Source organism: Sinohyriopsis cumingii, chromosome 1, assembly GCF_028554795.1.
Source record: "Sinohyriopsis cumingii isolate HCF-2022 chromosome 1, ASM2855479v2, whole genome shotgun sequence".
Lineage (NCBI taxonomy): Eukaryota > Metazoa > Mollusca > Bivalvia > Unionida > Unionidae > Sinohyriopsis > Sinohyriopsis cumingii.
In genome coordinates, this window is record NC_142961.1 from 82,160,388 (window position 1) to 82,177,972 (window position 17,585).

Sequence of the window (17,585 nt, forward strand, 5' to 3'; positions counted from 1 at the left end):
GCCACGGTGATGGCTCACAATTTCTCCGGATACGATGGACAGTTTCTTTTGAGGTACTATACGGAACATGGCACCGAACGTCCTAAAGTGATTTTGAACGGAGCCAAAATCATTTTCATGCAAGTGGGACAAGTACAGTTTAAAGATTCGATGAGTTACTTGGCCATGCCTTTGAGCCGAATGCCTAAAACGTTTGGAATGACAGAAATGGCTCAAGGGTACTTTCCACACTTTTTCAATACGGAAGCCGATCAACATGCTGTTCTACCCCATTTGCCTGAGACTCACTATTACGACCCCGACAACATGCGTACCGAACAACGAGAAGCTTTCTACGCTTGGTACCAAGCTCACGCCTCGGACCCTTTCGACTTTCAGGAAGAAATGTTAAAGTATTGTCGTTCCGACGTGGACATTTTACGGCGTTGCTGTGGAAAATTTCGAGAACTGTTCATGGAACACGGAGGGGTCGATCCTTTGAAAGAAGCTTGCACCATTGCCAAAGCGTGTTCCTTAGTGTACCGCCAACGATTCATGCCTGAAAACATCGTGGCTGTCATCAGTCCTCAAACGACCCACTATGTCAAGCGTCAATACTCGGTCAAAGCCCTACGTTGGTTACATTACTTGTGCGACAAGGAAGACAAATGGATTCAGCATGCCCGCAACGGAGGTGGCGAAAAGACCATCGGAACGTATTCGGTCGATGGCTGGGACTTAGAAAACCCCAAGATCGTGTACGAGTTTAACGGTTGCTTATTTCACGGATGTCCCGTCTGTTACCCTGACCGTGGCACTAAAAATCAGTTTTTGCAACGAACCATGGAAGACTTGTACCAGGACACTTGTCAGCGACGCCTAAAGTTAGAACAGCAAGGATACCAAGTGGTGGAAATGTGGGAACACGAGTACGATCACCGTTTGAAAACCGATCCCGAGTTTAAACGCCTCGTGGAAAGTTACCAGTTCATGGACCCACTGAACCCGAGGGATAGTTTGTACGGAGGAAGGACCAATGCCACCTGTTTGCTGTACCAAGCCGACGAAGAGAAAGGAGAAGAAATCAAATACTTGGACGTGTGTTCGCTGTATCCCTACGTGTGCAAATATTGTCGCTTTCCTGTAGGGCACCCGCAATTGTTCACGGAACACATCGACCTGAAAAACATTCGACAATACGAAGGCTTGATCAAGTGTAAAGTTTTGCCTCCCATGAACCTATACCATCCCGTCTTACCTCACCATTGTCAAGGCAAACTGATGTTTCCATTGTGCCGTACTTGTGCCGAAACGTGCAACCAGGACCAACCTTGCCATCACAGCCAGGAAGAACGTGCCTTGACGGGAACCTGGGTCAGCGTGGAATTGTTCAAAGCTCTGGACATGGGATACCAACTGTTAGAAGTGTACGAAATTTGCCACTTTCCCAAGACACAACAGTACCACAAGGGTGACCCTACTCAGAAAGGCATTTTCGCCGACTAAGTGGATGCCTTTTTGAAACTGAAACAAGAAGCCAGCGGCTATCCTTCCTGGTGTCACACTCCCGAAGACCAAATACAATTCAAAGAGAAATACTACGCACAAGAAGGCATCTCTTTAGACCACATCGAAAAAAACGAAGGCAGGCGATCGTTTGCCAAAGTGATGTTAAATTGCTTGTGGGGTAAAATGGCACAACGACCGTGTTTACCCAAGACGGAATATTTGACACAACCTTCCCGCTACTTCCAGATGATTCACGACAAAACCAAATACATGAAACACGTGGACGTCGTTCGAGAGGATTTGATCTTGGTCAATTACGAAGAAGATCTGGACTTTGTACAAGACGACCCTTTTGGAAATGTCATCATTGCGGCTTACGTGACAGCTCATGCTCGCTTAAAATTGTACGAAGCTTTAGAACTGTTAGAAGAACGCGTCCTGTACTTTGACACGGACAGTTGCATTTACATCCATCACCCGATTCAACAGCACCCTGACATCGAAGGAGACCGTTTAGGAGCCTGGACAGACGAGCATCCCGACGACAAGATTCTAAGTTTCGTCAGTGGTGGTCCCAAAAATTACGGCTACGAATACCGGGACAAACAAGGAGAAGTGCACACGACGTGCAAAGTGAAAGGACTGACTCTGAATCATCGTACCAGTCGAGTGGTCAACTTTGGGGTATTGAAACAAGCCTTGCAATCGAGAGAGGATGGAAACTTTAAAGTGACCACCTATCAACCGAACAAGATTGTACGTTTACCCACTCACCACATCGTCAGTCGACCCTTGGAAAAAGTCTATCAAATTGTATACCAGAAGCGAGTGCGACTTCCCAATCACTTCACCTTACCGTACGGTCACGTCGGTATTGGTCTGTATATGAAAAGGAACCCTAGGCAAGATCGATAGTTCATTGTTCATTGAAGTAACTTACCATGTCGTTGACGAAGAAGAAACCAGATTGGTTAGGAGTCAAATGTTGGACATCACCGAGACCAGGGTTTTGAGGCTTGGACACAAGAGGTGGCCCAGTATGCACGAGAGTTATTCAAGGAAAAAAGTTACTTTTCAACCTGTGTTAGTGACGGTGCCAGAAGAACCCGTCACCCAGGACAGGACTGTCGTGGACAGGCCTGAAAGACCCTTTCGGGAGGACACTTGTGTGACCTTACCCCTACTATAGAACTGGTTAGAACTTTACCCAAAACATGTTGTACAGACACTTGTGTTTATTCCACGTTCATGGTTATCATGTGCCTTTTATTCTTGTACTTAAGCCTTTGGCTTTTATGCATTTTTGTCTTTCGTATTCATGTTTGAAACATTCAATAAACGTGTTCTGAAAAAGTATATAAACTCTTGTCTTGTTTGTTTTTTCGTGTCACAAGTGACATTTCTCACACCATGGCTACCTCTGCTGTCTCTGCTCCCTCTTCCTCTGCTGTCAAAGTCATCGACGAACACTTAGATCGTGCCAGTTGGGAGGCTTTGTATCTTCGCCATCCCTTTAACATGCTCATTGCTGGACCTAGCGGTTCAGGCAAAACCGAATTCGTTAAACGTTTGATCGAACATAAACATCATTTGATCGATCGACCCCCTCAACGAATCGTGTGGTGTTACAAAGAGTGGCAATCGGCGTACAGCCTCTTGCGAGAAAGTCAAGGCGATTCCATCGTGTTTGTGGAAGGCATTCCTAAAGAAGACGACGGCATCGTCTCTGACTCCCGTCAAACCCATTTGGTCATTTTCGACGACATGTTAGGAGAAGACGAAGAAGAAATTAAACTGTGGTTCACGCGCAAAGGGCATCACCGTAATGCCAGTGTCGTTTACATCACCCAAAATTTGTTTCAACAAAGTAAAGCCCATCGCACCATTAGTCTCAATGCGCATTACGTGGTCTTGTTTAAAAGCCCTCGAGATAAATCGCAAGTGCAAGTCTTAGCCAAACAGTTAGGAACGCCTTGGCTGACTCAGGCGTACGACGATGCCACTCAAACTCCACACGCCTATTTACTCGTCGATTTGAAACCTACGACTCCCGAGGATTTGCGATTTCGTACCCACTTGTTTCACCACTGGTGCCAAGACGGAGGGCCTGTCCTGTACACGTCTCCGTCCTCGACTTCATTTCACTCCACATAAAAAAATCTATAAAAACCTCAGACCCTTTTTTCGTCTGTCTCACTCTCAGTGCGAACATGACGTCCCTTCAGTCGCATCTTCCCGTCAAATTGATTCGTGCCTTGTATGGCATCAGTCGAGAAAAAGATCCACAAACACGAGCTCGTGTCTTAGAAGCTAGTCTCAAAGAAGTCTTACGATGGTTCACGGTGACAGCACGTCAATTACTCCAAGGAATCATTCAGATTCCTCATCAAACCAAACGCTTTTTCGATCGAAACAAAGTCGCTTTGGTCCAACTGGCCGATCCCCGCATCGACACTCAAACCAAAAACAAATCATTTTGAAACCTGGAGGGAGCGGTACTCTAGGAGGGGTCATCATTCGCTCACTCTTAAGATGGGATCCTAATGCCCCCAAAGTTATCCCCAAGACAAAAGTCCAACGAAGCCCCAAGAAGAAAAAGACCAGGTCCCCAAGGAGAACTTCTCCAGTGGCAGGACCCTCCTCTGACCAGACACCACCCCGGAAAAAGAAAAGAAGCCCCCAGAAAAAGAAAAGTCCACAGAAAACTAGTCGCAAGAGAGGCACTTCGGCCAGGACGCAACCTTACACTCGCAAACCACGACCTGCCACGGCGGTGACTGCGTCTCCGGCAGCTTCACGTTTGTCCACTTCTCCGTTAATGACACCCAGAACTGAAGAGTACTTGGAGACGTTGATCACACCAAGAACTTCTCCGTTGATGACCCCCAAAAGAACTTCCCCAGTGGCAGGACCTTCCAATTTAGTGGCAGTGGCTGCTGCTCACAAAGTACCTTCTCCCAAAATCAAAGTTCAAGAAAGATCGGGCATGTTACAAAGTTTGCTGGATTTGTCCAAGCAAGAACTGGCTCGATTTAGTCCGTTACGTACCCCTGCACGACGTGTCATGCCTGTCCTCAAACTAATACGACGTAAAGACAATCAGTGGCGACGCGTTCCAGTATAAAAAAGGCCTGTGACCAAGTCGGGTATCAGTGTTTTTTTTTTTGGTGCTCCTGAAGACTCAAAGATGTCACCCTCCAGAAAACCCCAAGGAAAGAAAAGGAAAGGACTGCCACCACGTTTAGGAAAACATGGGGACATGTTATCTGTCCTGTCCAAAGCTTCTCCACCCCTACGAAAAAACCTCATTCAAACAGCCTCCAAAGAGGTCATCGATACCGTGTGCGAATGTTGTTTGAACGTTTTGAAAGGCACGATCCCTTTGTCCAAACACCAGAAACCATGCTTAGGCAAACATCGTCACGTTCTTCGCCAAATGGTTCAAAAGAAAATTCCCATTCGTCAAAAAAAGAAGATGTTAGTGCAACGTGGAGGTATTTTACCTCTCTTGTTAGGCCCCATACTGAAAGGAGTCTTGGGAACCATGTTGGGAGGACTGGTGGGAGCAAGATAAAAAGGCCTCGGAAGTTCCAAGATCTCAGAATCGACCCCTGACAACCCCATGGAAGGACGAAACCTAGCTTTAGTACCTTACAAACGATGGATGGAATACCATCGGTGGCAAGAACAACACACCCCGCATTTACCTCCCAATCCCCATTTGAGCGAGATGTCCCAGTTACAACACGAATTGCAGTCCTTGATGGATCGCCAAGATTTGTCCGAAACAGAAAAATCGCAAAAGTACGGTCAACTCTTGCAACGACTGCAACTCTTTCACCAGAAAGCTTTAGACGAAACAGCTCTACCCACTCTGAAAGATTTTAAGACCTTGATGAAAAGTCCAGCACCATCACCAGTACCAGTACCAGTACCACCAGTACCCGTGACCAAGACAGAGAAAGGAGAAGAAGAGGAAGGGTTTCAAACTCCACCAGAAAAAGTACGCAAGTTAACAACACCACCTACCTCCAGAATTGGATGGATTAAAAAGATGATGGCCACCCCTTCTTCCTCACAAGAGAAAAAGAAAGTGAAGACAGAAGTGAAGACAGAAGTGAAACAAGAACCGATATCCCCCGCTCAGACATCCTTCTCCTCTTCGACACCTATTGCTGGCCGCACACGCAAAGCATTGCAATCCAAGAAAATACCCCAAGAGAAAAAGAGTAGCCTCCTCCAAGAGTGGGTGTCTTATTAACACACGAACCAACACACCAAAAATGGAAAAAGTCTTAGCCAGCATTTACTACGATCCCTCGCATCCTGCAGGTTACGCAGGAGTTCAAAACTTGTATCGTGCTGCCAAAACTCGACTGAAAAGTCTCCGTTTACCTCAAGTGCAACGATGGTTACAAGAGCAAGCTACCTACACTTTACACAAACCCATTCGACGCAAGTTTGCCAGAAGTCGCACCCGAGTGGAAGGCATCGATCATCAATGGCAAGCCGATTTAGCCGATGTCTCTCATTTGGCCAGCTACAATCGTGGCTACAAATATTTGTTTTGTGTCATCGACGTCTTTTCCAAATTTGCCTGGGTCGTGCCCTTGACTTCCAAATCGAGCAGCGAGTTAGTGCGAGCCCTGCAACGGGTGTTGAAACAAAGCGGTCGTCACCCTCTTCGATGGCAAACGGACAAAGGCACCGAATTTCTGAACCAAGCTTTCCAAAAAGAATTAAAGAAACGTGACATTCATTTTTTTTACCACCGAGAATCCCGAAACCAAAGCCAGCATCGTGGAACGTTTTCAACGCACTTTGAAAGAACGCATGTGGAAATATTTTACGCATCACCACACTCTGAAGTACATCGACATCTTACCGCACCTGGTGCAAGCGTACAACCAATCTTACCATCGAAGCATCGGACGTGCCCTGCAAGACGTGACTCCCGACAACGAAGTGTTGGTGTTTGAGCGTCTGTTTGGTACGTCCCCGACGAGGGCTGTCCCCGAGAAAAGTGGAATGTTGGCCGTAGGAGATTGGGTGCGCATTGGCAAAACCAAACGCACTTTCGACAAAGGTTACTTACCTAACTGGACGACCGAATTGTTTCGCGTCACTGGACGAGTGCATGGCCGTCATCCTGCCGTCTATAAATTGGAAGACATGAACGGAGAAGTGCTCAAAGGAACGTTTTATTTGCCCGAGTTACAACGTGTCACCAAAAAAGAAGACGACGTGTACGACATCGAAAGCATTCTCGAACGCAGAACCCGTAAAGTGGGCAAACGACGTGTCAAAGAAGTCAAAGTACGTTGGAAAGGATATCCACCCAGTTTCGATTCTTGGATCGACGCTTCGCAAGTCATCGACTATAAAAAGAAGTGACCATCATGCCCTTTCACACAGCAGACGCAGCTACGTCGACCACTCCTCCTTCACCTAGTTCTTCTGTGCAAGATTTACAAAAACAACCCTTGTGGGTGTGGTGTGGAGAACGTGTGCCTAAAACGCAAATCGTCTTTTTCTGCCTAATCTTCGTGGTGTATTGTGTCATCGGGGCAGCCATCGCCAATTTAGTTTGCAACAAGGAGACAAACAATTGTGGACCATTTTATTGAGCAGTTGCATCGGTTACCTGCTTCCCAATCCCTCCCTGAAATTCACCTCGAACGGGAACCCCGGGAACCTTGTGTCCAGTGCCAGTGCCAGTCACCACTTCAACCACAACCAGAACCCCATTTTAGACGGAGATACGCCTCTTACTTCCAGTAATATCCGCTCGGACAGCCACAGAACTCTGGAATTATGAGTCACCAAAACCAATTTTACTTAACCTTACCCAGTGACAGTTCCATGGAGGTGTTTCCCAAGAACACGTTGTGCTGTTACACGGCCAAATTACCTCAAGCCATCCAGTTAGATCACGAAGCCCATTGGGAAGTGGCTTTAGTAGAAATGATTCACCCGACCCAAGTCCTCAATGTCCTTCCCAATCAAAATTTTTTTGATGTGGAAGTTCATGACGAGCAAATGCAACAGTGGATGGATAGCAATGTCAAATATGACAAGAAAACCCGTACACAAAATCAAAAGTACACCACCTATCACTTGTTCATTCCCCCAGGCTATTATTTTAGTGGTCAACATTTGGTCAGCACCATAATCTCCAGGTTTAATGTCGTGTTTCTGAAAGCTTTGGAGCATGTCAACAAAAGTGTCACCATGGAGTACCACAAAGCAGCTCGTCGCTTCTTGATGAAATTTGAACGAAGTAAAATCATGTCCATTTTATTTTGTCCTGAATTGTTTGACATGTTGGGCGGGGACATGGACATGAGAAAGACCATGATGAAGAAAAACGAATTACACATCGTTTACGACAACGAGTCTTTTAGCAAGTTATTTCGTGCCCCGGTAGAACTGAACCAAGGACTGAATTTGATGTTTGTGTACTCCGATGTGGTGGAGTATAACGTGGTGGGACACACCTCCGTACCGTTACTGCGTGTCATTCCTTTCAAAGTAGATTCTGCCACGGGCGCTGACGAGGAAGGTGGAAACACTTACCACGTCCACCGCGAATTTGTACATCCTCACTATTTGCCTGTCAGTAAGTCGTATTTGGACACGGTCAACATTGCTATAAAAGGAGATCTGGGACAAAATATTCCATTCACCAAAGGAAAAGTCACGGTGAAACTCCATTTTCGAAAACGGTTTTCTCACGACTCGTAAGTAAGTCATGTATCCAGTGTACCGAGGGGTTGCTCGACAGCGAGGACACGGCTTAGGAGATATGTTAAAATCGGCCTTTCGTTCGGTGGCCCCAGTGTTGAAACCGATGGTGACACGCGGATTGCACGCCTTGAAAGATGCGGCACTGACGCAAGGCAAAGAATTTCTCCAAAATGTCATCATCGACAAACAAAACCCTAAAGAAGCCTTCATGAGGGCAGGCAAAAATGTCTTGCTGCAAACGGGGAAAGACATTTTAGGCCAACGAGAAACACCTATAAAGGCCCTGCACGCTACGGAGTCAGGCATTCAGCAAGGACAAGGCAGAAAGAGACGACGAAGAAAACACCCTTTCACCAGACTTCAAGCGAGAAAGGCCAAGAAAAGAAGAACCGTTCGAGACTTAGACGTTTTCGATTATTGAGAAAAGAGACAAAAAAATGATGCACCGAGAATCTTGCGCTTGTTCCAAGACGGAACTGGACCTGTTTGCCATGCCCCCCACGATGTTGACGATGCAAGAATCCCAGTGGGTGGAATTTCACCCCGTCTCCTCACTGACCGATTCCGCTCCCATCGAGTTTGAAATCAAAGGACAGCCCGAAGATTACATCAATCTGAATAGCAGTTACTTGTACCTGAAAGTCAAAATTCTAGATAAGACTGGAGGTGCTATAGACGATGAAGCAGTAGCTCCCGTCAACAATTTCATGCATTCCTTGTTCAGTGGAGTGGACTTGTACTTGAATAACAAACTGGTCAGTAGCAGCATGGATACTTACCCTTATCGTGCCTACCTGGAAAATCTCTTGACGTACGGAATAGATGCCAAGAACACTCATCTCAATGCCTGTGTGGTATGGGAAGCTGACGAACCTACCAAGTTTGAAATATTGGAAACTGATGAAAAGAAAGACAACAATGATGGATTTGTAGAACGAAGAAAGAGAATCACGGGAGCCGACACAAGTTTAGAACTGATGGATCGTTTGCATTTGGACATGTGGTTGCAAGAAAAGTATTTGCTGAACGGGGTGGATGTCCGCCTGAGACTGAATCGTAGCAGTGCCGCTTTCCATTTGATGGCTGATAGTGACGGTTACAAAACCAAAATCCTAGAAGCCAGACTCTACGTACGCCGTGTGGAAGTGTTACCTAAAGTGGGAAACGACATTAGTCAGACGTTGAGCAGAACGACCGCCAAGTATCCCATACGACGCGTGGAAGTGAAAACCTTCACCATTCCCAAGGGACAGCGATCCATGATCGAAGATCATCTGTTCCAAGGACAGTTACCCAAACGTTTGATCGTTGGTATCGTCGAGAATACAGCCTTCAACGGAGCTGCCGAAAAAAATCCTTTCTACTTTCAACACTTTGGCGTGTCCAAAATCGAAGTCAGTCGCGATGGCAAGACCTTGTGTACCCGACCTTTCGAACCTGACTTTACCAAGAAGAATTACTTGAGATCGTACTTGTCCCTGTACGAAGCCACCGGACAGTTAGGAACCAATACCAGTCACGGTATTACGTACGAGGATTATGCAGGAGGCTACGCTTTGTGGGCTTTCGATTTCACTCCAGACCAAGGCAGCGACGAGGGACATTTCCACCCTATAAAATCCGGCCAGATTCGTGTGGAAATTCAGTTTAAAGACCGAGACCATGATGAAACGGTGAACGTCATCCTGTATGCAGAATTCGATAATACCATAGAAATCAACAGTTTGAGAGAAGTCATCCTAGATTACTAGAAACCATGGAAGACTGTTATCCCTCTTTACCTAGTGGAGAAACTTTTAGTGTTGCATTGTTGTTAAAAAATGTTAGAGTTGTTGTTGTTTAGTGTTAAGTGATTTTTGAATAAAAAATGTTGTGTTTTGAAAAAATTGTTTGATGCTATATTGTTGGATTATTGTTAAAAATGTTAGAGTTGTTGTTTAGTGTTAAGTGATTTTTGAATAAAAAATGTTGTGCTTTGAAAAAAATGCCTTTGTCTTTTGTTTAGCTATAAGAATGTTGGATTGATGCTCTTTCATTTCTTACTATCCCTCTCATGACACTCACTAAACGTTGCGACTCAAAAACCGTGTGGGGGATGTTTTCCTTCACGTCCGCGCTTTGACTTTAAGAACCGGGTTGTTTCCAGTCTAACCATCCATTGTTGACTCATCCTCCTAAGAAGATGTGCTCCAAACTAGCTAAACTCAACGAAGCCTACGTGAATTTGCATAGGGTCAGACACAGTCTGATACCGAAGCCAGAAGAAATAGAGAATGTGAGAATGTTAAAAATCACTGAAGACCTGATAGAAGAGCTCTTCAGAGAAGAAATGAACAGGGAAAAAGAAGAATGGACAGAGAAGTACAGACTTCAGAGACAGCAGCAACAGCAGTAACAACAACAACAACAACAGCAGCAGCAGCAACCTGAAGCTGACAGAGGCTTTGTCGATTGTCGTATCGACACCAAAGAGTTCTTCTTCTCTTTCCGAAGAAGCAGACCTATCGCCAGAAAGTCTATCCTCAGAGGACATCGCATTCTTAGAAACTAAAAAGAATGCCATAGCAAACAAAAAAACAGCCCTTTTCAGGGCTACCCAATACTCTAGAAAAGAAATAACCATCAATTTGCCAATGTGTAGGTAGAGTAGTGTGAATATAAACACTAACTCTTTTCTAAGATAGTGTGAGGGTATGTGTTTGTGTGTTGGTGCTTCTAAGAGCTAAGGTATGTTTGTGTGAATAGTAGATTATGGGTTTCTTTATTGTTTCTTAGCGTATGTGGAGAGTATAGTTTGGGTTTTGTAGCCGCTCACGTACGATTGTGTGGATAGTAGATTTTGGATTTTGTTTATTGTTTCTTAGCGTATGTGGAGAGTATAGTTTGGGTTTTGTAACCGCTCACGTACGATTGTGTGGATAGTAGATTATGGATTTGTTTATTGTTTCTTAGCATATGTGTTTGTGTATTTGTGTTTGTGTGTTTGTGTTTGTGTGTTTGTGTTTGTACCCGCTCATTGAGTCATCCACCCTTGTGTCTTCCATGATGTTTAGGACGGACATGCTCATGTATGTCAGGTCCAAGTGGACTGTTGTTGATAGGACAGATACTAGTCAATGGATGAGGAGAGTTTACATAGAAAGACAAGGATGTCTCAAGAGGGTACTTGTGTATGGACCGGTAGTTAGAAGGAGTTTAAGAAGAAGAAGAAGAAGAAGATGTGACAGATGCCATCTATGTTAATATTAATATTAACATAAACCCAAAGGCCCTTTTCAGGGCCAGCCATATTTCTCGAAAAGAGATAGCCTTTCCATTGCCTACCCCTTTTCTAAATTTAAATTTAAATTTAAATTTAAAAAAAAACTTTAAAAAAAAAAAAAAAAAAAATCCCATATTCAATTCCCCTTGTCCCTAGACAAACCCAAACTCTATTCCCATGTTAATTTCCCTTGTCCCTAGACAGACCCAAACTCTATGTTAAATTCCCATTGTCCCTAGAGTGACCCACGATTTTTCTCCATGTTAAATTTCCATTGTCCCTAGAGTGTCCCAGGGGTCTTTTTAATGCTAAGTCCCATTGTCCCTAGGGTATCCCACTTAACTACTTATACTGCAGTTAGGACAAATCAATCGCGCGCGGCATTTGTTGATTATTCCATGATAGCAAACAATCTTGAAAAGTGGAGAGCTGAAATATAAAACTCTCTCTCTCTCCCTCTCTCTCTCTCTCTCTCTCTCTCTCTCTCTCTCTCTCTCTCTCTATATATATATATATATATATATATATATATATATATATATATATATATATATATATATATTAGACTGGAATTATAGGAAACAATTTTTCTTTGCGAAATTCCTACAAATTTCCTTTTAGTGATTTCAAAAGAGAATATACCCACCTGCCGACAGAATTTAAATCTAAAATATAGTCATACAGACAACAACACGAAACTATGTCTCTAACTGTTTTGCAATTCCTTCAACAGGCACTATGTTGGTCAAAGTAAACAGGTTACATGGATTTGTCCGAACAAGACGTCAAACAGATGTCCAGAAATGACGTTAACGTCAATCACGTGGGATGCAAGCAATAGTTTCGATTTGACAACGAATCTGGACGTAACGATCGAGGTCATTGACTCACCTGATGGGAATGTAGTGTTTAAATCCACTGGAAATTACGATCCGGATGAATGCTGTAAGCACTGACCAATCGTTCTAACTATACTACTATATTTACTACTATCGCTGGAATAAAAGCTACTAAACATCCATTAGTTTTACTCACAGTTTTAACACATCTTAAGTCAAGTCTATCAGACACTTCAGATAGAACATAAAAAATATGTTTTTTCGAATACATGAAAAATGTAAGCATATGATATTGATGTACTGTTTATTTGCACTGTAGCGATCCCGATGATATGAGTTACTTGTATTTCTGTCCTCATTTATAAATTAGATTGATATTAATCATTATTTACTCGAATATTGGGTTTTCTGTTCGGAAAATATGTTTTGTTACGTCGTAGCGGTGTGTTGGTTATTGTTATATAGAGAATGATCAACAACGGTATTATTGCCCTGATCGAGTAGATAATAAAATAAAATATGAAGTCAGTAGATGGAATAACAGAAATCTAAACAGAGATATAGAAAAGAACATCACGAACCCCCGTATATCAAATGTAATAATTTAATCGATTATGTAAACAAAATGAAATTTAACAATTGAATGGTAGAATGGTATACTTTTTCTTAAAAATAAAATTACCAAATTGACAGATAACGCAGATTGCCGTTCTGTTATACCGATAAACAACTTTAATCATGAAATGGAGTGAATGATCGAACGCACTTGCTCAGCATGCCTGCATAACCTGGTTGCTTCTGGTCCTTCCAAATTCAGCTTTGGTGACAGGTCAGAGTCGCCGTTTTCCTCTTCGATATCTCCCTCTTTGTCTCTCTTTGTCTCTGTCTCTCTGTCTCTCTCTCTCCTAATTTCCCCATTAAGATAAATACATAATTACGCAACCAAATTATTGGTAAGGCTTTTTTATTTCTGGGATCGAACAATAATCCCAACATTTGTTACGTCAGATATCGTCCTATCGTAATTCAACAGAACCAAGGCTGACATGGGTCAGTTCGCACACTGACAGCTGATACACACAACCTTATTACAAGAAAATTTATGTCTCTCCCTAGCAGCTAGTCGCATTCATTATGGGTCTATGACACAACCTAGACCTCTTAGTAAGCTAGCCCTACTGTGTGCTATAAATCAAAAACTGGACTAAATGTCGGTCGGCAGGAGACAGTTTATCGGTTAAAAGAATTCACAACTTAATTACACAAATTATTTGTATATCCTATGAATAAACAAAAAAGTTAAAACGTTAATAAACTTACCTTTCTGATATATTCTCGTGAATAAGAATCGCAATGAAATTTCTACTTTTCTGTTTCTGAAATGCCATTATACTATGCCTTCACTTTCCTATGCAATATTTTAGAAGGATGGGGCACATCGTCTGCTTCTCCATTTTCACTTTTTACACCTCTGTTTGGACTGTCTGGAAACTCTCAAGACCAATACACTCTTTCTTGACTATTATAACAGAGATCTTTACGTTTATCTCGGGACCAGATTTCCTTAACTTTGCGCGTATTCGGCAACCCTCTGTCCTTTTTCATGACAAAGTTAGCAGGCATCTTCACGTGATATGTCGAGAGTAGTAGTCTTGAGTGTCCCTGTAGGCCTTATTGAACGTGTTGCGAATCGCTCTATCACTCTGTGTAAAAATCTCTGACCAGATGTCTGATCTCTTGTGACTCTTTCATGTTATCGATTGAACGTGGCAAGAAATGATAATATCCTCTTACGTATAGTCCCTCCCTCCTTCCCCATCTCCCCTCCTCTCTCTCTCTCTCTATCTATCAATACATAAATAGATACACTATATCTATCTATCTATATATCTATCTATCCATCTATCTCTCTCTCTCTCTCTCTCTCTCTCTCTCTCTCTCTCTATATATATATATATATATATATATATATATATATATATATATATATATATATATATATATATATATATATATATATATATGTGTGTGTGTGTGTGTGTGTGTATTGATAGAAAGAGAGAGGAGGGGAGAGGGGGAAGGAGGGATGGACTATACATAAGAGGATATTTTCATTTCTTTCCGCGTTCAATATATATATATATATATATATATATATATATATATATATATATATATATATATATATATATATATATATATATATATATATATATATATATATATATAATCGGACGATTTAGAAAGAACAAGGAAAAGAAAGTGGTCTATTGCACAGATTTTCTTTATAAATCTTGTTGTGACTTTGAATATTTGTAAGATACTGGGATTCGTATTCCTAAGTTCTGCGTTGCTCATCGCGCTTACCACGAATGTATTTTATCGCTGTTGGAACTGTAGGGTGTAGGTGGACGTGACAAGATATTTCGTGGCTCCTATACTCATTCTCATTTCGCTCATTGGGGTTTAGATTCCACTGACGATGAGGCCAATAGTTACACAACTGTCATATAAATACGCTACAATCATTCTTCGTAATTTCTCTGCATACGACAGTCGCTTTCATTTGATATATTTTTCATTTCGCATTGTTTGTTGGTTAGTTGTTTTCTTATTTTATGATATGCTTTGGGTAATTTAAAATTTTATCTAGTAGCTGACCTTCTCCCAAATCACTGACAGTTTTGTAAACAACATTGTTTATCTTTTTCTCACTGAAAGATAAATATTAGTATTATTATCTTAATCAAGGTATTTTTTTTCACATAGCTAAACCTGGTCTAAGTGATGATTGTCACGTGCTTATGGTTTTGATAATTATAACTTGATTTTTCTAGAACAATGAATTTCATTTTATATCTTAGGTTGTTAAATATAAATCTTGTTTACTGGAAAGTGAGTCGTTCTTGCGATACCATCTGGGTAGAAATAATTTATATTGTTGTATTCAGATTTTTGATTTGGGTGCAATCAATTGTTATTCTCTGGAAATACAAAGTGCTCAGTAATGTTCTAGGAATGAGACATTAAGTGGGAATTATGTGAATTCAAACAAGGAAATCTTGAGTGATATTATTGTGATTCAACAAAGGACTGTTGACACAGCAATGTAATTCAGGCCACGGGTACATTAGAGACTACCGGCAACTACAGGCACATAAACACTTTCAGCATTGGACATTATTTAGAATATCACCAAAGATTATTCAGAACTTGATTCGTTAGGACATGTGTTAGTAATTCCAGGATTATTTGGAATTTATTTCGCAATACCGTATATTTTTTTTAAATTTTCACTTTGTATTCTGTAGAAGTAAATTTTGTTGAATTTTACAAATCTTGTTGGTTTTCGCTCTTTTTTGTTACTTTGTTTAAGACCATTCAGTTGTAACAGGAGATGCAGCTTGTCCTGAACATTCCGGATGTGCAGATTCACATCTTAAACACATCTACAGGGACATTGTACAGATTTAAGTGGAACGCAGATAACAACTTCATCCAATACAGTAAAACATGAATAACTACTGAAATATGTTTACTATATAAAAACATACTGATCAAAAATAAAGCTTTTGTGCCAACATGAGATAAATTCTGCAGCGAACATGTTATAAAATATTACGACTTCAGCATGCAGTTTTTCCACCTAATCCGTGGACGGAAGTCAGTAAAATGATTCAAGACTTGGAACATTACCATGCTGTTATAAATGAACTGATTTCACAAGACGATACGAATCCAATGATTTGGGGACGACGTGTCGTGTGTAAGTTAGTGACTGGATCTCTTGGATTTCATGTACCGGCATATTCCAGCTGGCAAATTTATGACCATTTCATTAAAAGACACAGTCGCCAAAACTTTGTTTACAGAAACTCATTGTGTTAAAAGTTCTGCGATGGGTGATGGATATTTTTCTACCGCTGGGTGAAGAAGACTTTTGTTGCACTCATATTTCAAACTTACCATGAATAGTGTAGTTAGTGATGTACACCAACATATTTACCACTGAAAGGACGTACCCACCTGGAAGGGTCTTAGATTTAACACATGGAGTTCGCTATGCCAAAGACGTGTATGTCTCCCTCCTCAAGGAACAAACTAACTCTTTTTGAAATATTGACATATTGTTGAGATTTACGGTTGCATCTTCCGTTATAAAAGTAATTGATGAAAGGTTAGATCGTCATCCCTTGAACAAGCTGAGTTCTGGGCCGACTGGTTTAGGCAAAATCAAATTTATGACACGTTTGTTTGTTTTTTAATACAAGGGACTTTTCGGGATGATTCTCCACAACGTATCGTGTGGTGTTACAATGAGTTGCAATCGGCTTACACGTCATTGCAAGAAAGTCACGGGATTCCTGTTGTAAACGATGGGATATTATCTGACTACAGAAAAAAAGCATATCATCTTCGTTGCTACATTACAAGAGAATGAAGAAGAAATTGAACGTTCGTTTAGACTAGTGGTTCCCAAAGTGGGCGGTGGGATTACGGGAGGGGGGGGGGGCGCTAATGCTGAAGAATGTTTGTTACGGGGTAAGGCAGGGGGCGCTGAGGATAACCAAGGGGGGTGTCCGGAAAAAGGTTGGGAACCACTGGTTTAGACGAAAAAGACATCACCACAACGCTACTATTACACTGGACAACAAATTTTTACAAAAGTCATGTTACTGAAATAAAATTAGTCAATTCTTATCAATTTTTATGTGCTGAACACGAATATGACAGTCAAATTGCAAAATTGGCTCTAGTTTTTTTGTAATCTGCAAGAAATTAATGTTTACATAACGAAATGCATTCCAATAGTAAAAGGTCAACTGTAATAGCCTACCTATAAAAAATCAAGTCATTGACTACATCTTAGATTTCTTCGCCTGTCTCTTGTACAGCTGTTCGGGAGCATCTCTGAGGAGTGTCCAGCAGTAGTCAGCCAGCATTGTAGTGGACCATTTTCCCTGGTATCTTTGTTCCATTGTTGCGATATCTTGATGAAAACGTTCGCCGTGTTCATCACTAACAATACCACAGTTGCTAGGAAAGAAATCCAAATGGGAATGAAGGAAGTGAATCTTTAGAGACATATTGCAGCCAAGTTTCTTATACTTCATCAACATGTCTTCTACTAGTTCCTTATAGTTTTCTGCCCTAACATTTCCGAGGAAGTTTGTAGAAACTAGGCGAAAAGCATTCCATGCTTGTTTCGCGTCACCTTCCAGCAAGTTGTTGAACCGGTCATCTTTGAA

General features: G+C 41.9%; 1 protein-coding gene across 2 annotated transcripts in view; it reads left to right on the forward strand.

Annotated features, from left to right (window-relative positions):
* LOC149807237 (leukemia inhibitory factor receptor-like) overlaps positions 1–17,585 on the forward strand; it is a 59,751-nt gene that overhangs the window by 14,940 nt on the left and 27,226 nt on the right. For both annotated transcript variants that reach the window (XM_089963909.1, XM_089963915.1), the window contains exon 4: positions 12,231–12,442. In XM_089963909.1, coding sequence (XP_089820035.1) covers positions 12,231–12,442 — 212 coding nt within the window. The remainder of the gene's footprint in view (positions 1–12,230; positions 12,443–17,585) is intronic.